General features: G+C 40.8%; 1 protein-coding gene across 1 annotated transcript in view; it reads right to left on the reverse strand.

The window, feature by feature from the left end:
• LOC138054457 (mycocerosic acid synthase-like) overlaps positions 1-24841 on the reverse strand; it is a 40404-nt gene that overhangs the window by 11988 nt on the left and 3575 nt on the right. The window contains exons 2-10 of the mRNA XM_068900898.1: positions 22532-22623; positions 14889-20604; positions 14338-14494; positions 10751-13191; positions 9854-10016; positions 8688-8966; positions 5678-6066; positions 1580-1852; positions 865-1182 (exon numbers count right to left, since the gene is read on the reverse strand). Of these exons, the coding sequence (XP_068756999.1) occupies positions 865-1182; positions 1580-1852; positions 5678-6066; positions 8688-8966; positions 9854-10016; positions 10751-13191; positions 14338-14494; positions 14889-20604; positions 22532-22578 (9783 nt within the window). The 5' untranslated portion in view covers positions 22579-22623. The remainder of the gene's footprint in view (positions 1-864; positions 1183-1579; positions 1853-5677; positions 6067-8687; positions 8967-9853; positions 10017-10750; positions 13192-14337; positions 14495-14888; positions 20605-22531; positions 22624-24841) is intronic.

The following is a 24841-nucleotide window of genomic DNA, read 5'->3' on the forward strand; positions in this document are numbered from 1 at the left end:
TAATAATAATAATAATAATAATAATAATAATGATAATAATAGTCATAATAATAATAATAATCAATACGCCCAACATTGTCGCCGTTTATAGCGTACTTCTTTGATATTAGGACACCTAAACATAAATGAGGCTTGATTTTTCATGTGCTTTCTGTGGCTCGATGCGGCTACACGGCTATACCACGTCAACTAAAGATCTTAACCGTCGACGCTTTTCGTGTTCAGTTGGAACATGGTTTGGAAAATATGTTTTCCTGCATTTTTCGCCGGTTTCAATCCAAAACGTTAATTCAGAATATTCAATTTCCGGTCGGAAGTTTATTTGGCACTCTCATTTTTAAAGGAAGATGCACGACCGTGATGATATTTGGTAATGTACTCAGTATGGCGGTAAACTCTTCTTGTAAACTTTCTGTTAGGGCGTTTTAGATTGTTTTATTTGGTTTTCTTTATTTGAACAAAAAAAATTAAAATTGTTTCATCCCGTAAATTCGTTGTTTAAGTAAAGCCAGTAAGAATAAATAACCCTGGAGCTCCGCTTTTAGGCTTGACTAAATCTATTTAGTATCACCCAACTAGCGGACTAATGCAAATCCTGCATTTTAATTGGCTGCGCTACTGGAGGACTAATAGTAATAGTCCTCGAGTATCCAAAAGCGTGACGCTTTCTTTCGTTTTATTCCCAAATAAATATTTATTCAACTTGCATTTGCTAACTTTATTATTGCCTATGCTGTCCGACTAGTTGGATGATACTAACACAATTAGACCCTTCGCCCTCAAGGGCCACGGGTCAATAGCGCATTCGATTCAGCTTCGCCTCATGGCGAAAAACTTAGCATTGGCTGACACTACCAAACAAACCTCAACATGTCGAACTTGTGACCTTTTGTCCCCCACTATTGAAGTAAATCTGGTGCGGATGGCATATGATCGCGAAAACCACGGAAACGTGTCAATCATTGCCAAAAACCCCACCATTTGGTTTTGCTCTGTCAATAATGACGCTATTTCGTACGCGAGCATTCCCCCGTATGAGTATCCACCGAGGAAGTATGGTCCATGCCGCTGCTCTGCCGAAATTAACGTGACATAGTGTGTAGCAAGTTCGCGCACTCCACCCCAGTCGTCGCTAACTGTCGTGGGGTCAGTGAAACCCAGCGCATAGAAGGACACCTGGTCCTACAAATCAAAATGCACAAACGTCACACATGCATAAATTATGTATTGTATGCTCTGTTTTAGATGCCTGGCAAGTTTACCAGATTAAAGCCTCTTTAATCTCTGTGCAACAACGAAACATAAGGAAGGAGACAGGTCAGCCTCTCATCCCATTTTTCGCGAGGCCGGAATGAGGGAGAATGTCTTCGGAGCTCTGCGTTTGCATGGAAACACTTGCTACGCAGGCTGTTCCTTTTTGAAAAAGGTGGCTCCATTAGGGGAGCACTCAGTGTTCAAGTGTCCTTTGAGGAAGTAGGTTGTTTGTCATATCATATTGTATGTTATCTGAATGATGTCACAGAAGCATTTGCTGCTGTTGTTAGTGGACATTTAAAGAATATCGACTTTCGGATTTTACCTGTCCTTGAAAACCAGTTGATATCGGTACCAAACTCATGGCATAGCGATGAGATGGATGAACACAGAAAAACTTAATAGCTGAGCTCTCGGGAGTGTACAGCGGTACCACTCTTATCTGGCTAAGGATTTGTTCGGAGTTGGTTTCCTGCTGGTCGCTTCTTTGAGGCTGCTCATTGGCTGCTTGAGAATCTGGACTATTTCCACTTAGCTTGATATTGATGTCTTTGACCATTTTCGACAAAGTGGTGTCAGGCTGCATGAAGTAGAAGACCTGAATATAGCAAAGGTTTGTAATTACGCAGTGCACTGTCTTGTCTAGTCAGCATTTTCAACCAGAGGGTGTGTGCCCTTTGAGGACGGCATTTCCGAGTTGTAGATCGCTAGACAGTTTAAATAATGACGTATGAAGAGTACTCGCCTGTATGTTAAGGCCATGCATCTCTGTATTTTATTATGTGCATGTATGCAGTCCGTCAGCTAATCTCAACACCCAGTAACTTTCCCTTTGTTTGTAAGTAAGAATGTGTAGATTGAATCCTCTATATACACGTTAAATAGATCAATCAATAAATCAATAATAAAGCATAAACCATATATTTCCGTGAAATTGCAGAGGTTTTCAATAAGTTCCTACAGCCGACTACTTCACTCAGGGCCTCTTCATATATGAGCCCGATTGGCCTAGCTTTCTCGTTTTCCGAGATCTCGCTTCACCTCTAAATCCTTTGTAGAACGGTCGGTGTGTTCATATGAGAGGGTGGGATGGCTCAGTTCCCGGATCTCGGTAAACGGGCTGGAGATTTTTGCTATGTTAACACTTCAGCCCAGGACGAAAATGTCTCGTGATAGGATGAACATTGCCAAAATTCTTGAAGAAATTCGTTCCACTAGAATTAGATCAAATAAATTAAGCAAATTCTGTAAACATAGCCAAAGAAAATTCAGAATTGTAGTTGACGGTTTCGATGCCTGACAGCCATCTTTTGCCGCAAAACTAAACAGTGCCAAAGGTGTCAGGAGCGTTAAAATAGGCTCTTGTTGGTGGTAACAATACAAAGCAATCAAAGACACTCTGTCGACGTTTCCCCTTCCCCCTGGTTGAGAGTGAAGATCAATTTCGCACTGTGGCTCAGTTGGTTGAGCACTGGGCCGCCATGCGGGAGGTCGTGAGTTTGACTCTGGCAGGACCAACACTCATGGTCTGTAAATAACTGAGCAGAAAGTGCTGCCTTTGTAATGAGATCTGCAAATGATTAGACTCTCTAGTCTTCTCGTCAAGTCAGTCCTTATGGTCAGTCTTCATGGGCTGCTACTGGTACCATGTAGCCCGGTACTATCTGTCGCATGGTCAGGCGATCGGCGACTAAACTGGCCCCCCACACCTGACTAGCCAGCCAGGTTGAGGAGGGTGTGTGGACACCTAGCAGGACAAAAAAAACAAAACCACCAAAGGGTGGATGAGCTCTTACTTCACCACCGGGGCTCTTTTGCCGGATCGGTCTGAGCCCGGGCTAAATATGGCTGCACTTGTCACAGAGTGTGATCAGGACGGAAGTAGTAAGTTAGCTACTGATTGCCACCTGCATCAGAACCTTGTTTAAAAGTGATTTACAGTGGGTACGTTAAATGTTAGAACTCTTTACGCGATCTGTACGCAGCTATGACTGTAATATCCTTGGATTAGCGGAGAGGCGGTGGACCACAGTTGGTGAAACAACGCTAGATAATGGAGACAAGATTTCGTGGAGTGGAGAACCAAAAAGACACGAAAGCTAGAGGAGTTGGATTTCTCGTGAAGAAAATCAACACCAGATCATTTCTTGAGTGTAATCCTACATCTAGCAGAATAATTCAGATTAGAATTGCTACGCAATACCAAAATCAACATTATCCAGGTTTATCCACAGAAGAAGATATCGAGTCCTTCAACGAACTGGAGGAAGCCATTGAAAACTCAAACGAAAGACACTACCTAATAGTCATGGGTGACTGGAATGCACAGATTGGCGGTGACACCATACCAGATTGAAAAGGTGTCGTAGACGGGTACAGTATGGGAGCAACCAATGATAGAGGAGAGAAAGCATTAGAGTTTGAGAAAGACACAAGTTAGTGATCGCCAACACACTTTTTAAACACAAGCAATCAGGTTAGTAACCTGGGATCGCCCAAACGGCCAGAGCTACCAAATTAGAGATACTTCATGATATTTGCAGCAAGATCCTACAGACAGGAATTTGGCCTGAAGTCTGGACAACGATTCCAATCCCAAAGTAAGCGTAGCGTAAGTGTTGTGACCACAGATCAATAAAAGATTACTCTTATCAGTCCTGCTAGCAAAGTAAGGTTAGAGATCCTTCAAAGGTGAATTACACTAACTGTGGAATCTGTGTTGGATGTTCGTCGGGCAGGTTTTAGAGCAGGAAGAAGTACCGCGGAACAAGTAACCGATTTCAGGATATTGTGCAAAAAGTACATTGAACACGACTCAAAAGTATTCTTGAATTTCGTCGACTACAGAAAAGCATTTGATAGGGTATGGCATGATACTATATGGGCAGTGTTAAGGAAACATGCTGGAATAGACGTGAACATTATGAGAGCACTTGAACAACTTTATACAAAGTCAACAAGCAAAGTGAAGGTTGGAGCGAAATGTAGTGTTGGGGTGAGACAAGGGCTCGTTTTGTCGCCAAGTCTTTTTAATGTCTTTCTGGAGGAGATTGTAAGTAGATCACTCGAAGAGTTTACAGGTGGTGTATGTGTTCAAGTATTGCTGGTGAATAACCTTCGATGCATTAATCACGGATAACAGCAATGAACTACAGGACCTTACCAATAGATTAAATACATGTCGACGTGATTCGGAATGGAGATTACTGCAGGTTCACAAATGAGTTTAAAACAAATGATTGGCTGTCTTTTAGAACAAGGGTGTGCTTTGTGCGTGGTCGGGGCCAACACAGCGAACTAACGCGTAAAACAACAACAACAACAAAAACATGCAGAATTTCACAACCATCTCCGTACATTAACTATGCTTGGACAGAGAAAAACGAGAAACTCTTCCCAGGCTTGATCAATAGCTTTTTGATGCCTGAATGGCTGCACCACCTCTTGTCATCTCGGAAACCGGACTGAAACTTGTCATGAATAGAAACCAATTTTATCCCGGTACCGGAGCCAGCCCGGTGAACTGGGATCATGTGAAAAGGCCCTCAGAGAAGTCGGCTTCTTTTTTCCTAAATTAAAGTAATTAAAGACAGTACATTTCAAACCTAAGATTAAAATTTATTTTGACAACGACAACAGTCGGTTATTTTACTAAAACTAGCCGTTATAGAAAGTTATAGTGAAACTAGTGAATTGCCTACTTTCACCGATGCATAATGCAGCATCACTTCTTCTTTTTATAGAAAACCGATACAAGTTATGCACTCTTGGGATTCTCTCACACTTCACTGAACTTGGATGGTGAAAAAAGAGACGGTGTCTACATATTTAAAAGTTCTACTATGATCAAAAAGTTAACTCACTTCCTTTTTTCCTTCAGATTGATAGTGTGTTTGCTTTAATACCTGACTGGGAAACTATAGAACTTTGATTTTTATCCAAAGGCTGTTTACTTTGAGTGTAAGTTTTGGATTTCACGGTTCGCCATTGCTTATGTTCAAAACTGACCTATTGGACCTCAGAGGGTTGGATTTAGGGAAAAGTGACTTCATTTACTCTCTAGCTTAAAATTTCAGCGTGTAAATGGTGCTTATTATATATGCAAAACAGGAGTTCAAAACCCGAAATTCCCGTGCTGCACATTAAATCAGCCGCACATGCATTACATTCTTAAACTAGCGAGCCTGACGTCATTTTCTCATCGATCCAGCTCCCTCAAGATTTCAAAGTTAGTAATGGCTGACCGTTAAATAGGAAAATTCCAGTTAAAATAAACAGTTGTCTTTTTTATCAATGCTTAAAACTTGGGTCACATAGTTTTGAAATCCAAAGGAAAAGAAGAATTGATTTTTTGGTCACAGGGGCACTTCAATTCTGAGATGTTTAGAAATTTAACTTACGTTCAAGCAATTGGCCAACGTACCTCAAAGGAAACTTGTAAGTCATTTTCAAGCTGCGATTTTATAGTCAGAGCTAATGTGGAATCTACACCACAGCTGTATAAGTTTTTATTCATATCCACTTCAGTAAGCGACCAATTCCCAAGCCAGTCCGGCAGTGAGGCCTCAATGTATTCGTTGACAAGCTGCTCCCTCTTATCTTGATCTTGTTCAAAAATGATATTTTGTCCCAGGGATTCTTGTGGCCGAGTTAAATCATTGGTACTTCTAGATTCAGGACCAATCAGGGACAATCGTGGATTTTTTTGCAGCCCTGGATTGCTATTTAAGAATCGAGGCCAGTCTGCATTAAACAGGGCAATCTGGCAGCGTTCTGGCTCCTCACGCAGCACCTTGGCCATATGTTTGACCCCTGCAAACAACAGCCAAAACAATAATGATGATGATGTTAATGATGACAAAGACAATAGCAAGAGGTCAATGCAAGTGGTAAGGATTTTTTCCTTACGTGATTTTTTTGTTGTGTGACAAGTTGCTTCATTACTACAAGCCAGATCCAGTAAGGTCCACTGTATTTAAATGGTGAAACAGATTTCCTAAGACATCCTTCCTGTCGCTTAATAACACGTTTTAGATGAGCATACTTGCATTTGAACACCCTTTGTAGAAAAGAAAGCGTTTTTTTTGTTTCATGTTCTTTTTTTTAACAGAGCGCTTTCTTTAAATGTCATTTCATATTTTTTAGAGAAAACCAATCATCAAACCGAAATACTCCAATTTGACGTAAAAGTTGTGCCTCGGCGAAAAAAAAGGCAAAGCACCATCCGTCTAGATTTACCTAATGTAATGTTTTTTTTTGGATTATCTGTGCATCGTGGTGTGAAAACAATTCCTTAGTACTTATAGAACTCTCAACACAGAGGGAAAAATCAGGAGAAACTGTTTCGAGTCAGTTTTCGAACAAGTCCAAAAGTGGTTTTATTTATGGAAAAAAACATTGAACAGGCTTATCTTCTGAATAAAGAGCTCATTTTACTTGGAGACTGGAACATTAATGCACTTGATCGGCTAAAATTCAAGAAACATCATCTCAGCAAAGGTTTATTGGCTATGAATCTTAATCAACTTGTGCTTGAAATAACACGTCCAATGAGCGGAACCTGTTTGGACCATATCTATTCAAACCATTCTTATAGGATCCATAATATTGTTTGTCCTGTTGTTGGACTTGCTGATCATCTACCTTTGTTTGCGGTGAGAAAATATAGTAATCAACGTGAACGTCCCAACGCCAGAAAGATCAATAACTATATACAATACCGCAACATGAAAAGGTTTGATGCTGAACTTTTTAAACAAACTCTAATGCAGACCCCTTGGGATTCTGTCTTTATTTTTGATGACATTGATGACATGTTGGACTCCTGGGAGAAACTATTTAATGACGCTCTTGAACAACACTGTCCATGGAGAATTAAACGTGTTGCTCGTGTTAATCAAGCTCCTTGGATAACACCTGCGATTATAAAGCAACTACAGTTTAGGGATGCCTTACTGTTAAAAGTTTTATAAAAAGGCGAGAAATAAAGCAGTAAGCATGTTAAGAAGTGCTAAACGCAAGTTTTATGTCTCTAAACTGGAGCAAAATGTAAACAACGCAAAAGGAACATGGAAAATAATTAAATCAATCTCAGGAATGGTTAATCAGTCCAAACGTGTGAACAGCCTTCGAGTTGAGGATCGCATTATCGAGGATACAGCTGAAATGGCGTCTGAGTTTAATTCTCATTTTACATCTGTTGCCGATAAACTCAGGTCGTTACTTCCTCAAACAAACTTTGACATGTCTAAACTGATCAATTTTGTCTGCTCAAAAAAGGATAATAACGTACTCTTTTCCATTCCACCTATTACAGAGTCCAAGGTCATTGGCTGTCTTAAGAGCATTGATTTACACAAAGCCTGTGGTATCGACAAGCTCAGTCCACGAATGTTCAAGTTAGCAGCTCCTATAATAGCTCCATCTATTGCCAAGCTAATAAATCATTCCTTCAATACGGCCTCGTTTCCTCAACGCTGGAAGACTGTGAAAGTCTCTCCTTTATTTAAAGGTGGGAACTCAGAGGACTTAAATAATTATCGACCAATTTCTGTTTTGCCTGTGCTCTCAAAAGTAATTGAATGGCATGTACATGACTCACTCTCTCGCTATCTTGGTGAAAACAACTTGATCTACTCTAAACAATCTGGTTTCCGGAAGCTTCATAGTACAGAAACAGCCCTGATCAGAATTATAGATGAACTGTTATTTAACTTGGATAATAATCGTGTAAGTGGCATGATCTTAATCGATTACTGCAAGGCCTTTGATATGGTTGATCATGATCATGGACAAGCTACATGCCTGTGGTTTAGACAACACATCATTATCGTGGTTTCAATCCTATCTCAGACTACTCTCAAGACTTTTAAAAATTCTCTTTGGAATAGGATTTTTAAAGACCAGCAATCTTTAAATCATTTCTCTATATAAATATTGTGGGTCACTGTGCTGCATGCTAATAATTGTTTCATAGTTTAATTAGATTTTGATAATTTTATCATAAGCTCTGATTTTTAACTATTTTAAATGTTTTGATCTTGTAATGAGGGCTTCTAGTTTATTAGCATTTAGATGCTATTTTGAGCTACCCTCGATAAATAAAGACTTCACTTCACATCACTTCAGTGTCCTGACACTGAGTCCCTGTGCACTCTCTCAGCTCAATCACTCAAAACGTGGGTTAAAAGAAAGCTTTTTTGTGAGGTTTTTCGTGAGAAAACAGTAAAATGGCAGGTATCAGACTAAATTCTTGGGGTTGAACACGGATCTTGATTTATTGCAGAATTTCATGGATTGTGATTGAGAATCCGAGTTCGAAGGTTTTTTGGCAGAATGGTTTAAAAGCACCAACAGAAAAAAATGAAGCTGAAAACTCTGGTCAAACTCTTGAGAGCCTTTAGTTGTTAGCTCTTTGAATACATCCAGCTTACCTTCCTTAGCATTAATGAAGCCCAGTCCCGCAAAGACCATCAATTTGGCGATCCCGGCTTTTCTCTCCATCACACCAGCTCCACTGATTGGTCCCCAGTTTATGGTAAGCCCGGGAAGACCGAGTACAAGTCTGCGGTACTGAGCAAGGGCATCTTGGAATGCATTGCAAGCAGAATATGACGACTGTCCACTGTTACCAACGACTGAAGCCATAGAGGAAAACATAACGAAAAAATCCAGATCCATTTCTAAGCTCATTTGGTGTAGCAAAAAGGACCCTGAAAGGAAACAAAATCCCTCCATTACTTAGCAGGAATCAATACCCATTCGTGTATGCTAAGACTATCGAAACGGAAATCGAAGATGACTATTCTCTCAATCTGATTGGATAGTGTGTGCACACTAGTGCGGGAGCACTTTTGAGACGGTTGCGGTAGAGGTGTTACGATCATAACATTTAAAGGCTGGTAATCGTAATTGAAAACTAAAGCAGTATGCAGTGTTCTTCGTCACCCGGCTTTCACTGGTCCAAAATTGTACTTGCCTTCAGTCGCTTCCGTAATGGCAGACAATATTATAATGTAATATAAAAAAATTAAGGAACACTGCTTCAAAAACTGTTTTAGATTAATTTTGCAAAGACAAGTCGAATCAATATACATTTTGTGCGAATGTTAAGGTCTGAAAAGATAAATATATAAATAAATAAATATATCAGCCGAACAATCTGAATGTCCCCTTCTTAACAGGTGAACAAACAAAGATTTCCGTTGATGTAGGTCAGAGGCTCCACCTTTCACTGAACAACTAGGGACTCAAAAATGCAAGCGTGGCGCACCTTCTACATGTCTTTATTTGAAACGATGGTAAATGAAAAGGCGAATTTTTTGCCAGGTAAAGGGTTCATTGGTGATCACATATCTTTGTAAATTTTCTGCATGCACGTTTTCGGAACTGTTCAAGCTGTATTCAAGTAACCCCGATAGAATGCATTGTTTGCCGACACCTATAAGAAGACACCAAAATGAAATCAATTTCTGTGGGATAACAAAGTAACGCGCGTCACATTAGAAATTGCCGACCTTTTATTTGTAAATAATGAATACCTAATCCCAAAAAGTCATGAATGGTTACAATACAAGTCTTACAAGTTAGGACTGACTACCTTTGATTTTTGGACCCATGACATCACTAAACCCTTGAAATGTAAGATCTTTGATGAATTCATCTCTAAGCAACATGGCGGTATGCACGATGCCAGCCACACTTGGAAGACCTTGAAGCTGCTCCGTGAATTCTGACATTTGTTCGTCGTTGGATATATCAACCTAATACGAAACGTTACTACGGCATAAAACAGTAATAAAGAGTAAATGAGAGCCCTCGTCTGCCACCAAAGGGGTCCAGGTAAAGATGTATGACATCACACATGTGTGGTCAAGATTTGTCATTTCCCTGCTTTAAAGCGTTTTTCTCTTGGTACGTTCGCTCTCTTCAAGTACGAACATTTGACCTCAATTAGTGCTCAAGCACCGGTTCCAATGACAGGTATATAGGTATATAAAGTTATCAACAAAGGCAGCAGAGAAGTAACCAAAAGCCTAGGATTTCTTCTATTTCAAGACACACTGGCGTCCAAAATAGATCGATATTACCATGTTATTTTTTGGGTAAAGGGTTAAGCTTTCTGCTCAGTGTGAAGTGATGCAGGAGTGCAGGGTGCAGGGATGGCGCAGTGGTGAGAGCACTCGCCTCCCACCAATGTGGCCCGGGTTCGATTCCCAGACTCGGTGTCATATGTGGCTTGAGTTTGTTGGTTCTCTACTCTGCACTGAGAGCTTTTCTCCGGGTACTCCGGTTTCCCCTCTCCTCAAAAACTAAAATTTGACTTGATTTGTGTTAATTGTTAACTTCAATTTACAGTGTCCCCAATTAGTGCTTCAGCGCTAGAACGACCAGACACTTAAATAAAGTTCCTTTCCTTTCCTTTCATGAAGCCTCTTCCTAGGAGAGAAGCGCGGCTTGATGATCACGACTAGGATGTTAAATATGGTTCATTCACCTGAAAAGTATATATTTTTGTGCCGGTCCTCTTCTCGATCTCCCTGACCTGTTGACGTTTAGCATCTGAGGGCTCGGAGCGGCTTAACAGCACTATGGTCTTCGCTCCATTCTCTGCCATCCAACAAGCGACCTCAAATCCAAATCCCTTCACTCCACCTGCCACTAAGTAAGTCCTGTTTTCCTTCAAGCCGCATTCATCGAGGCCTTTCGAAACTAATGGGATGTTCTGAAGAGCAACATCTTCGTCAAATGTTGGAAGTGATCGGATGAATAAGGAAATGGCCGAGGATATTAGTGATTCTTGTTTATCAGATAAAGCCACATTCCTTGAATTATTGGCAGATCTGATCGATGACAGCAAGTCCACAGACGCCACTTGCATTTCCAAAAGTTCCTTTAAGGCTCCTCTCCTTTCCAGCAATTCCAGGCTTTGCACAGTAAGCTTCTCGAATGCTGATGGAGACCGTAGAATATCTGATACGTCACCTCTCACGTACTCAACAGACTTGTTGGCGGAAAATACAACGTTGCCATTACACTGAGCGCCCAATAAAATGAGTTTTCCCCCTTTTTTAAGGCAATCTCCACTTTTCTTGAGTGAGTTTGGAAAAGGTGAAGAGAAAAATATGACTGCATCAAAATGATCGGTTAAATTGCTGTTAAGAAGGAACAAAGATTGTCGTTCCACAGAGTTTGCACCCAGTCTGAGCAGAAAACTATGTGTGCAAATTTTGCAGGTGTCAGGGATAATGCAGACTACCCTGTGACCCATTGCTTTGGCAAGAGCAACTGCTGCTGGCCCAGGATTGTGGTTAGCTTGGTGTATCAGGATGTTCTGGTTAATCGCATCCGTTGATGCTCTTTGAACAGCAAAGTAAGCTAGGGCTAGGCACGGGGGAACACATGTGGCTTGTTCCATTGTCAAACTGATTGGCTTTAAAAACAAATTTCTTGCGTTAATGGAGTTGAATCGTGAAACACGCCCAGAAGGAATTACTCCGCAAACTTCCTCTCCTGTTTTGAAACCAGGATTGCTGTATCCTGGAAGATGAGTCACTTTCCCACTGATAAAGATGCATCCTTCTGGTTTGGTTAACGTCAACAATGATTGGGAGAATGTCCAGCAATAGTTTGCATCTACTGCGATTTCTGCGGGTGCTGGGCTTGAAAAGCTCTGTTCACGCAAGCACAGAGTATTTGTGAAGGGGACTGTTGACAGATACAACCATTTCATTTTCGCGTAGTCTTCTGTGCTTGTGTTTTTAGGACTTATCCGGGGACTTTCAGATCTCAAAATGCGATTGATGAATCGTTTTCCACCTTTAAAGATCACCTCATCTTCAGTGCTATCGCAGAGGATCTCATTAATCAAGGCATCTACTTCTCTTTGATCCTCTTTGTTGCTCAGATCAACCATTGTAACTCTCAATGTGACTACTTCTAGGGCTGCCGCTCGCTTCAGTCCCCACACAGTAGCGCCCCATGGAATGCCGACAACCTTGAGAGACTTGCCATAGTCACGTAATAGCTGTGTTCCCTCTGTGACAAGGAACAGTCGAGAACCAACAGCATGCTTATCTGCCAGTAGCTTGATGAGAAAGGCAGAAGAGTAGAAGGAGAGGCGTTGTATTTGCTCAATAAATTTGAAGTTGTCTGGAAGAAGTGACAATTGTAAAGGCCACAGATTGACAAGCCTTAAGTTGCTCATATTGTAGGCTGGTATTTCTGAAAGGGCGGCTCGAATTGCATTTTCGGCTTCACTATCAAAACAACAGGCATTTGGCAAGTGAACGGTAATAACGTTGATCTCAGCATTTTGGAGTTTCCCTATTAATCTCAACGAGAAATCCGAAGAGTTTGTGAGTACCATGCAAGTAAGGCTTGGAAGTGTTTTGGCATGTGTTTTAAAGTCATCTTCCTTCCACTCCACTTCGTAAGCAATTTCAGCAAAAGGAAGTTGCCTGGGTGAATTTGTTAGCTCCGCCACGCGAAAATCATGCATTGTGACTAGAACACTCCCAGAAGGACTCATTAGAGTGACGTCAAATTTGCCAAAGGTATTTTCATCTGCAATAACATGGCAGTAGAACTGACTAGATGATGGCACACCATTGAGGGTGATTGTTTTAAAGCCAACCGATACAATGGATTTGTCAGCAGATAGCGAGCTTCCCAAGGGGACGAAACAGGATTGCAGACATGCATCTAAAATGGAAGGGTGGATAACATAAATTCCAGTTTCTCCTAGAATTTCATCCGAACTGCTAATGTCAATCAGACAAATTCCCTCGTTCTCACACTGCCATGCATCTCGGATGATCGAGAAGGTAGGTCCATAATTGAAACCATATCTTTCTGTTATTTCCCTGAAGTACTCCATAGACATTCTCTTCATTTGGGTTATCTTCTCTTGTATAATTGCACTGACACCATTTAGAGCTGCAAAAAGACAACAACAACAACAATAGACAACCATAGCATCGAGGACTATAGCATCGAGGCGTGTTTTTAAGCAAAAGACAATGGTTGTCTATTTTCTTAAGATTTTCCAGTACATTTAACATGACACAGTAACGCTAAGATTGACACCTCTTTTTAATTACTACAGTAACTTCTTTCCTTGCAACCATCCCACGGCAAGGACAGGAGCCAAATCTCCGCTTAAAATTGTAAAAGAAGTTGTGCAAAAAGACTCTCTCCACTGTAGACTTCTACGGTATCACGTACCGCCCCTACCATAGACGTTTTGCTGTTTGTAATATTCAAAGATTGTTATATGTTATCCAATGTATATATGATCTGATCTTGAAATTGTTTTTTCATTTTACATTCTGAACATTTCAGAGTTTTACTTTCTACCTTTGCATTGAGTTTTACTATTATGTTAATTATTTAGTGACTTTTTACAACTTCACCGTGTGGTTATTTGTATCGTACACTGGTATGCGAAACAGTCTTGCTATTACGGACAGCAGTTGACAATCACAGATACTTTGGAAAGCCTAGATTGCTGTTATTTTTTTAAAGAACTAGAAGATGTTGAATACAAATAAATTCGTGTTGTTGATGTTGTTAGGCCATAATGCAGAATGAGAGCTGACTGTAGAGTGTTTGTAGGGCGTTTAAATATACCGGTAGTGTGTGACGTCACTTTAGAGAGAGCCACCACAAAAGTGAACATAGTGAAAAATGAAGGCTTATAACCAGTTATGAAAAAAAAAAAAATCGGTTTCCAACTTCTTCATCCCCTTCTTTCTCAAATCCCATAGTACACCTCTTTTACACCCCAAAGATTTGCATAGGCATTGTTTTCGATTTCTCTTGGGACATCTTCATGTCCCAGGAGAAATCGAAAACAATGATTATGCAAAAAAAAAAAAAAATTGAGGAGGGAGAGGTAAACAAGATGTATTATGGGATTTGAGAAAGTAGAGCATTAAGGATAAGTAAGACCGTTTAGTTTGGGTTTGTGAAGTCGTTTTAACAAGTCCAACATTGCAATGAGCGTAACAGTGTACACCTTTTTGAAAAGCATAGAACAGAAAACAGGCCTTTGCAGTTTCAATAGTACAACACGGATCGTACCTTCATTCTCTAACACTTCCCGTTCACTTGAAAGATCAACAGCAATTTTTCCACTGCTTAGATTGATCTCAGAGAGATCATCTTGGACACTTGTAATATCGTATTTTGCCTCCTGAATACTCGCTGTCTTTTGAAAGCGTAGTCTTAGGTGTCGAACCTATGAAAGGAAATACGACGAAACGTTTCAACCAACCTGCCGAAAAGCAAAAAGCTTGGTATGCAAAGATTTTTATTCTGCCTTAGACGGTCCTTAAGACTCAACTGAACTGCATTGTTACAGAAAAATTTACAAATGTATGAAAAATGAAAAACGTGGTCACACTCTAGGAAGCGCTGCAAGATCCCCCTTATTTCAAAGATAGAAATGCTCTCTCTTTAGATTATCTTTACAATTTAGGTTTTGGGGGCATTTCAAACTATATTAATTTTTGATCGCAGCTCGACCATTTTCAGTAAGGAAGATTTTACTATAAAACAAGTGATCAACCTAATTTGATAGAGAAGTAGAAGTAAGATTGAAAGATGAAGAACTGTGGTGCGGATTTATATACCTTTGTCTCAGGCAGTGTGAGGAGGCTTGACAGCTTCACATCAATTAATTCCAACCCAGCCACGTCCACAAACTGGTCCTTGGCCATTGCAAAGGCCATTTCCAAATAGGCAGCACCTGGCATCACAGCTCCCCCCTGTAAGAGAGCGTGATCCTTCAAATGTGGAAAACGATGGAGATCGATCTCAGATTCCCAACAGCGTAGGCCTGAATACTGGACGGTCAGTTTCACCTTTTCTAAAAATGGGTGTGTCTTGCTTTTTATGCTCGTTTTATCAATGCTGACAGGGGAAATTGTGCTCTCTGGTTGATGCTTTGTAAACCAAAACCTGCTTTCCGTCCATGGATAGTTTGGTAAGCGAATAAACTTGGCTGATGGATCCCCTTGAACACATGTCCAGTCCAAGGGATATCCCATCGTGTACAATCTGCACACTGTGCTTTGGAGAAATGCTTTGTGCTGTTCATCGATAGGTACTCTTTTACGGGGCAAGGTGTTCAGCACAATTGGTATTTCTTGGTCCTTGAAATTTTCTTGCTCTGCAATCTGTTTGACATAGGAAGCTAAAATGGGCTGGCTGCTTATCTCAATAATCTGTTTGTTGCCATCTTCAAGCAGGTTCTTCGTGGCCATGTGGAAAAGCACTGGAAAGCGAATGTTGCGCCACCAGTAATCACTGTTTAAATGTGCACCTGGGATGATCTCACCAGAAACAGTAGAGTACATGGGAATCTTCGAGTGTTGAGGTTTTAAGCCGACCTTCTTCATATCTTTTATAAAAGGCTTCTTAATGTGCTCCATATGATGGCTGTGAAATGCTCGTTTTGTTTTTAAAATACGCCAGAAAGTACCTCTTGAGTGAATGGCTAAATGTTGACCAAGGGCTTCGACAGACTGACAATCACCGGACACAGTAACACTTTTTGCATCATTAACTGCTGCAATGCTAAGTTTTGCATCTAACTTTAAGTCTATAATTAATTCCTTAGCTTCGTGCTCTGACATTCCTAAAGCAGCCATACTGCCGTTCGAAGGACAGAGATCTTGCAGAGTAGAGCGAGTCAGTACAATGTAAACTGCTTCTCTCAGAGTTATAATTCCAGCTGTACATGCAGCTGCAATTTCACCCAGACTGTGTCCAAGGACAGCAGAGGGATAGATTTTCCACGACATCAACAATTGCACCGTCGCGTATTGCACAGCAAACGTGACCGGTTGAGAAATGGAATTCTCTTCCATCTTGGATTTGTCCTCTGGTGCCATAAGCTCTTCTGTGAGTGACCATGGTTCCCCGAAGTCCTTAACTAAATCACTGACATTTAAAATGGCCTCTCTAAAAACAGGCTCGCACGTAATAAGCTGTCTTCCCATAGCGTACCACTGAGAGCCTTGTCCTCCAAACAAAAATGCAAGCCTAACATTAGAAGACTTGGCTTCACCATAACAAGCAGCTTTATCAGAATCCATGGAACCAGTGGTATAGTCTTGCAGAGCTATGGACGCATCTAGAATGGACCTGAATGGAAGTGCTAGGCGGTGTGGAAGTTGACTGCGACGTTCGGTTAGTGAATAGCATAAGTTTGGTATAAATGATGCATCCATCCTGGGGGCACATTCATTGAGCCACTCGGAGTACAGCTTTGCCATTTTTTTCAGTGCTTCTTGCGAACGTGCAGAAAGGGTGAGGACATGATTTAAGCGGTGAGTCTTGTTTTCCTCCTGTAAAGTTTCCTTTGAAGGTACTTCTCGAAGAATGGCATGTGCGTTTGAGCCGCCGTAACCAAAAGAGTTTACAGCAGCTACGCGTAGTTTCCCATTTTCCACTTTCCAAGGCTCGGCGGCTTGCTGGATAACAAGTCCCTTCTCTTGCAACTTCAATTTGGGATTCAATGTATGCACGTTTACCGTTGGCACCATTCTTTTTTTCTTGATCATCAAAGCAACCTTGATTAGTCCAGCCAAGCCAGCGGTAGATTCTGTGTGATTAAGATTTGACTTAACAGATCCAATTTTTAATTTTCGCGTAGGGTTTATAGTTCCTCGGGTGTACGTATCTGCAATTCCGGTAACCTCTACAACATCTCCAATCGCGGTACCTGTGCCATGTGCTTCAATGTAACTCACGTCCTCCGGACTCACTCCTGACCACTCAAGAACCGTTTTTGAGAGCTCAGCTTGCATCTTGGAACTCGGAGCAGTGATTGGTCTGGCATTTTGGCCATCGTTATTAACTCCACAGGCAATTATCTGGCAATATTCGTCATCTCCGTCATTTGAAGCAGCTTTTGACAGCTTCAGAATAATTGCTGCAAAGCCTTCTCCCCTTCCATAGCCGTCCCCGGAAGCATCAAAACTTTTACAGCGGCCATCAGGTGCCAACAGACCCGCCATGCTAGATACCATCTGCATTATGTGGTCGAGGACGATATTGGCTGCACAAACAATTGCTACGTCACATTCTCCTTTTTGCAGATTATCAACTGCTAGCTTAAGAGCAGTTAAGGACGAAGAACACGCGGTATCAACTGCAACACTTGGACCTGTGAGATTAAAACAGAAAGACACTCTGTTTGCGATAATAGAGGCTGTAATTCCAGTGGAAGAGAATTGATTGATATTATTGACATTGGAAGCCTCCGTTACAAGAGCATTGTAGTCCAGATTCATCACACCGGCAAAAACACCTGTTTTGCACTTTTGGAGGTCTTCAAGTTTCATTCCAGCGTCTTCAATTGCCTCATAAACCACTTCTAATAGAATCCGTTGTTGGGGATCCATTGCACAAGCCTCTCCGTTGGTTATACCAAAGAAACTTTGGTCAAAAGTTTGGATTTCTTCCATATAGGAACCATCAACAGCACTCAAACGTCCGCTAACGAAGCCTTTGGGATGGTAATGTTGAAGAAACTTCTCATGCTGCTGTCTTCTATTTGGTGGGAATGCACCAACTGAACATTCTCCTTGCTCGAGCAGATTCCAGAATAAGTCTTTGTTCTTGGCTCCAGGGAACCTACAACCTATTCCCACAATGGATACAGGAAGATACTTTGCCTTAACGTTAAATGATGTACAATCCAGCACTTTGAGGCTCGTCAGTTTTTGCTCCAAATCATCCACAACTGAATTGAGGACAATTTCCTCATTCAATGAATCAAAACTGTTTATCAACTCAACGAAGGTAGTTATTGTTGGGGGGAAAATCACTATAGCATGGATCACGCCAAGGGAAAGCACCAAGGGGACAAGAAGGAAGAAAATGTTTTGCAAAGCTGGATAAATAAACCCCAATGAAATTGATCCACAAATCTGTAGTAAAGCAGCAGTAAGTACAGGCCATGCTACCAAGCGCAGTGCTCCAGTCATACGCTCTCTAACGTTCTTTTCTTCTGAAAACACGAATGAGTGAGCCACGTACTGGCTTGGATTCAAGGCTAAAAACAATGCACAATATAGGCAAATGAAAGTTACATGGTTTAAGTGAATGTCCCATGTCTTCATGATTCCTACTGTCTCCAACATGAGTAACAGAAATGTTAATGTGATGTAGGAGCAGATGACAAAAGATGTGCTTGACAACAAACAGAGTACAAAGACTACCACAGTGCCAGTTGCGAAAACGAAGACAAGTTCTCCATGCAACAAGGATAGGTCATCGAATTCAAAAAATTTATGCGATACTGCTACAGCCTTAAACGAAACGTGAGTTATCAAATCATGTCTTAGTCTTTCAAGAGACCTTCTGTCTTCCTCAAAGCTGTGGTGCCATATCATTTGCAAATGAATGCGACTTGCAACGATTGTGTTTCTTTCAAAATGTACGTCTTGTTGCAAAGGAGCATGGACGGGTTGTCGAAGAAACTCATTCAAACAACGATGAAATTCTGAATTTGAGCAGCTCGCATTTTGTTTTCTGGCCCATTGTAGTATGTCTGATATCCAACAAACGGATGCTGCATGACTGTAAGAAGCTTCCCCCAACGTTTTGCAAATGTTTATAATTTGATTTTGTGCAGTTGGTTGAGAGTAATCAATATCGTTAAGGAAAACGATGCTTACATCACTTACATTTTCAAAGAATTTTCGTTGATCTTCGGTGAATTGATTGAAATTGTCATTGTGTCGATAGAGGTTTGTTGTGGCACTTGCTCTCTCCCCGAAATGTAAGGCCGATAGTACACCAAGGGTAGCAAAGCAGGCTAAGAGAACGAACGAAATTACTCTGGCACCTGGTGTGGTTAGCATGTGAGCAGCGTTCTTCAAGGCGAATCGTAATTTACTCATTGATTTTGCCATTGGCTCTTTAACCAAGCTGCATTTGAATTCGGATGAGGCTTTTCTACAGGATCTTGCAACCAAAGTCCTTAAGCACTTGAACAGTTTCTCTTCATACTGCATGATAGTGGCAGTTATGAAAAAAGATGCAGTGGAAACAAGTGCATAACCAACAAGGATAAAGAGGTAGAACCTTGAAATAACTTCAAATGATGACTTGATGGGAATTCCAAAGAGGACTGTACCACAAAACGCTGAAGAAATTTGGATTATCCCCATTCTGCCAAAGCAGCTACCGACTCGGTGTTCAAGCGATCGTATGTGATTTTGCCTTTCCCATTCTCCCAGTAAGAGGAGCACATCTGATGCTGTTTTACCCAACAAAAAAAAAGGAATGAAAAAGAGTGTCGAGGAAAATGGTATGTGTGCTATTGAGAGAATTCCCGCAGCACATGCTAGGGGTAATATGAAAGATAAAGACAATATCAAAACTGTTTCAAAACAAACAAGAGTACTTAAGCCAATTTTAAAAGAAATCAAGACCACAAAAACCATTGTTATCGCTGACACACACAATGGTGTTAACTCTGGTGTCAAAATGCTTTGAATGGCCTTCTCTGTCGCTTCTCCAGTCCTAAACGACAGCAAGGAACAGTTTAGGCGATGACTCAAAGATGAGACTTCTTTCTCAAAATGTTTTTCAAAGTTGACAACTTCTCGGTCTTCTTCATTGAATGGCTTTCTGATGAAGTAAGTGAGTCGGATGGCGTCCGCTCTGGAGGTTGGTGGATTCGTTTCGTTGACTACCTCAAAATTGCTGATTACTTCCTGGAGAGTGAAAAGAAATGTTTGAGCAGTAGAGAGCGTCAACCTGTACTTTTGCCACTCATGAGCTAAACTGGAGGAAAGATTGCTCAAATGCTCAAAATTAGCCCCAGCAAACTCTAAAGGGCTGCTGATGACACATTCTTGCTCAACCACTCCCGTGGAAGTTCTGTTCATGGGCACCTTTCTAACACATAACTGCTTGTAACCAGTAATGTTGACAACAGTCTGATGTACTTCAACGACTTCTTTCAAACAATCTTCACTAAGGATGTTTTGACTCCACTTAGGGGAAAAAATTATCTGCTCTCGGCGTGATTCGAGAAGTGGAAATGCTTTAGCCGCATCAAAAAGGTCTCTCCTTGATTGGCTGTCTTGATGAGTAAAATCATTGCTAGATTGTGCCACAACTTTGAGCCAAAGGAAACCCAGGCAGCTTGCAATAGCAACAGCAAAGGAAATCAAAAGCACGAGAACCCTTTTGCGTGACATTGCAAAGCCAAATTTCTCAAGAACGTTTTCGTAAGCCATAAGGATAATGTAGGAGATCAGTCGCCATCTTGTTACAGCAATGCGGCCAAGACCACCTCTTGAATGCATAGCTTGAGTAGTGTAAGACCTGTTTACAAAGACAGTAAATAATTTGTTGATAGAATTCAATGCCACAATGCCATGCGTTACTTTAACATGCACTATGTGGACAAAAAACTAGCAGGTGTGATTCCTTGTAGAGCACTAACAAACTATGACGAATGGTTACTGGAGGCTCTACGGAAGGTGGAGTAGTTAAGATAAGACTGACCGTGGGATATTTGGGCATTCTTTGAAATTTCACTGCGATCACAAAATGACTAGTAAATTCATTTTAACGTGATATAATAGGACCATTTTTTCACCATTTCTGAAAAAAGAAGGATACATTTTGTGGCCGATTTCAGTATCCCTAACGACATCTTGCAAAAACCAGGGTGGGACTTTACCTAAGAGCAATTCGGAACGATTACGATTTTTGAAGGAAACTGTCATGGTCTGATGGTACTCTGGTTTGAGTGTAGCTGAAAAACTTACAATTCAAAGACCTTCCACGAGTGTTTGAATTGTAACTTTTAAAGCTACCTTCAAATTTCTTCGGACTAGAGTGGGAGCAAACAATGTCTGTCAACCTGGTTGCAATGTGAACCGGAAACATAAGAATTAATTACCCCTGCTTGGAACAAAACATAGTTACGATAATATGTGCTGCTTCCAGATTCGTGTGGAAACTCTCTGACTCTCGCATGAAAAGTCTGACATATTTTAGTTTCTATGGATACCACAGAGGCTGACGACTAGTCATCAGCTACCAAAAGGAATACAGTTATGTGATACAAACTTCTTCCACTTAACATCGTGAAAAGTACGCTTACCAATTGATTCAGCAATCGTAGTTTCAATATGATATAGTGAGGCTGCTCTTGCGAGATAAATTTTTAACGACCGAGGATAACCTTTATTTCAGCAGAAGTAAATATGTTCTTTTGCCAGGATCAAGAAATGGTTGAGTAAATGAAAACCTGCTTGCCTTTTCCAGAGTCCGAAAATTTGTATTTGATTCTATTTTTGTAAGTAATTTTTAATCAAAAACAGAGGCTGACGAAATGAAGCCTGAACAATTTCTGTTTTGCAAGGTGCGGCTTTCTGTAGAAGCATTAAGATATTTGTCCTGGCTTTTTACGATTTTCGTCAATTTTACTCTTGTACTTTGCACATTTTTAAGGTAAGGTAAAGTCTGCTACGAGCCTAGAAGGCCCATCAGGCCGACGCTTATCTCCGGTTACTGTATAGCATGAAGCGACTAGCAGTATTTCTACTTCCCCCTGGATGGGATGCTAGTCCATCGCGGGGTTACCCCCCAGCATTAAATTCACCGGTACCCATTTATACACCTGGGTGGAGAGAGGCACTGTGAGAGTAAAGTGTCTTGCCCAAGAACAGAGCACAATGTCCCCGGCCAAGACCCGAACCCGAACTACTCGATCCGGAATAGAGCGCACTAACCACGAGGCCACCGCGCCTCCCCTCCCTCCTTGTCTATTTTTTGGGAAGATGCGCGATGTGAGTCTTTGAACTGAAATAACTTAAGCCCAAAAGTCTGTTTTTGTTTATGTTAACTATATATTAGCTATATACTAATTGTTCAATAGACGCATTAGAGATGTCTTTGGGCTTCAAAAAGGCAAAACAATCCCGAAGAAAAATTCATGTCACAAATATAATTACGGTTTTCCGTGATAAGTGATAACTAAAGCACAATTTAACAGCATTTCTAGTACTTTTATGAACGTACTTGGTTGTAAAATATCTATAAAGAACGACCGGTTTGACAAACTTTCGACTTACCGTTACTTTTATTCGGGAAATAAATGACGACATAGAGGCATTTATCCGTTGCTCAGCAACTTTGATGTCGCCGATTTTTATTCTTAAATGTTTCATCAAACCATTAGAGTTATTTCGCATCAGTTCCAAACTATAGTTGGCGTTTGCACAGAAATTTACTGACACACCTTGATTGAGATTCTTCACAGCTCAGAAGTCTGTCAAACGACTCCATTGTGACTGTTCTGTCAAATGTCTGTAAAGACTTTTCAAGGTTATCCTGTGGATTAAAGGAGAAAAACAAGGTAATAGGAGAATTGATGCACAAATTGTTTTCTGAACTAAAAGGGTGTTATGTAAATTTAATTCCAACGTTAGTAAGGAAAGCGCAATTGAGGGTCTCTCCATATGTAAAGTGGGGACCTTCCATCACATTAATCTTTCTGGAAATTGGAATAAATACAGTAAGTGCATACGTAAGACTAACTTAGTGGTGTTTAAGTCCTGGTAGACGATTTGCGTCGTGTCGTACCTTATTAAACGGGCTTCAGGATTGGCCAAAAGAACAATGGATTTAACACAAATAACAAGAAGCACGACACTACACAGCCAATGAAATATAGTGTTCAACAAGAGGTACGACCCGTACCCGACGATTTCCGTGTTTCTCCTTCGTGTCTAAAGAACACTTCCTTGGTGTATCACTACATTTAGATGATAAGCTAACATGGAAACGTTATATCTCTCGTGGCCGGTAATCTAGTTTTTTTCTATCAAGACACACTCTTCGCACTTTGTATAACACAATGATTCTCCCATATCTTTATTGCTGCACCTTAATCTGAGGAGCGGCCTACAAATCAAATCTTCAAAGAATAGTTAATTTACTGACGCTAGCATTAAGAATCATCGATAAATCCAAGTTTGATGCTCATACTGACCCCATTTCCAAAGAATTAAAGCTCCCTAAATTTCAAGATATCATCCATTTATTACAAATAGGTCTGTTCATGTTTTCTTTCAGGAACTCTACACTCCCTGCTAAATTTAGGAATATATCTTTTAAGGAACAATCAAATCCATAGTTGCAATACTAGAAACATTCATTCTTTTTACTTGCTACCCTGTTGAACCAATATCAGACAATTTCCTTTGTTCTACCAAGGTCCAAAATTTTATAACACAAAATCCAGAAATAGTGAGTTGCCCTCTGGTACTTCTTATCAAAAAAGCTCAAAGAACTTCTTTAAGTATTAACTTCTTCAAAGCCGTTATTGCTGGCGAGCGTTAGCGAGGCAGCATACTATTCTTGACATTAGCCAAAAAAATCAAGATTTGAATGTAAGATCGGAAGCATGCGCAGTCGATTGTGGTGGGTCATGTCTATTATCCGGGGTATTGATACCCGGAATAACGTCACGTACACGTCCTGGACGGGAATCTTATAGTCACAGCCTTCGAGTCGAGTACTTTTCCAGTGGGTCGTCATTGATCATCATTCAATCGTATATGTTCAGTCTTTGATCATCAAATTGTTCTTCAACTTCTTCAACCGTTGAGTGAAGAGAAAATCAGTTCCCGAGCTAGACCACGAGTATTTCCGGAAATACGTCTGCGTTCGCAGACGTATTTCCGGAAATAAGTCTGAGTTCGCAGGCTAGACCACGAGCAGTTGTCCTTATTTTCTCAGAGCCACGCACGACGAGTGAAATTATTATTTCATGCAAATTAGTGGTGAAAACGGGGCGTGTCACGCAACTCGCGCCCTCAACTGTGCCATTAAAAAATAAGAGACTGTTCCCAGTCTATTCTCAAGCACGACAATAAATTTAAATTGACATTTGCTCAACTACGCTCAGCATTTCTCAAAAGGATACTCTTTTGCTGGAAAGGGGCCAGAAATTTGAGACCAGAACTTTAAATTCAAAGAATGAAGCGACATGCCATTGTTTTGAAATTATTCATTTGCTTATAAAATAGTAACGCCTGCGACACATGCTAAAGATATGCACACCTTTCTTCGCTTTTTAAATGCTTTCACGCACATTTCCGGTATCCTCTTTCTTCAAAAATTTGCAGCTCTTTAAAAAAAATACCAGTCACTGCTCCCAGTTTCCTCGCCAGCACTCACTTTCTACTTTGTCACTGAAACTCCTAGTCTTAAATATACATCCATACTTCATTGACCGCCCCCTATAGGGGCTTTTCAGGGCCAATGAAACACAACGAAACGACGGAACAGAACAACAACAACAACTGTTAAGAATCCCGACTGGCCGGATGCAAACTAGTGGGCTATTTACAAGTGCAGCTGGGAAGTTGAACCAGGGACTACCAGGATCAAATTCAATGAGTGGTCAGAGCGGGTCTTGAACCCGGGATTTCCGCATCTCAAGACAAGCGCCCTAACCACTTGGCCACACTACCTCCTATATATAAGTGTTTAGTATTAATTAGTCCGTATTGTTGTACTTGGTCATAAATCTAACGATGACTTG

The sequence above is a fragment of the Montipora capricornis genome, chromosome 6 (assembly GCF_036669925.1).
Source record: "Montipora capricornis isolate CH-2021 chromosome 6, ASM3666992v2, whole genome shotgun sequence".
Taxonomy (NCBI): domain Eukaryota; kingdom Metazoa; phylum Cnidaria; class Anthozoa; order Scleractinia; family Acroporidae; genus Montipora; species Montipora capricornis.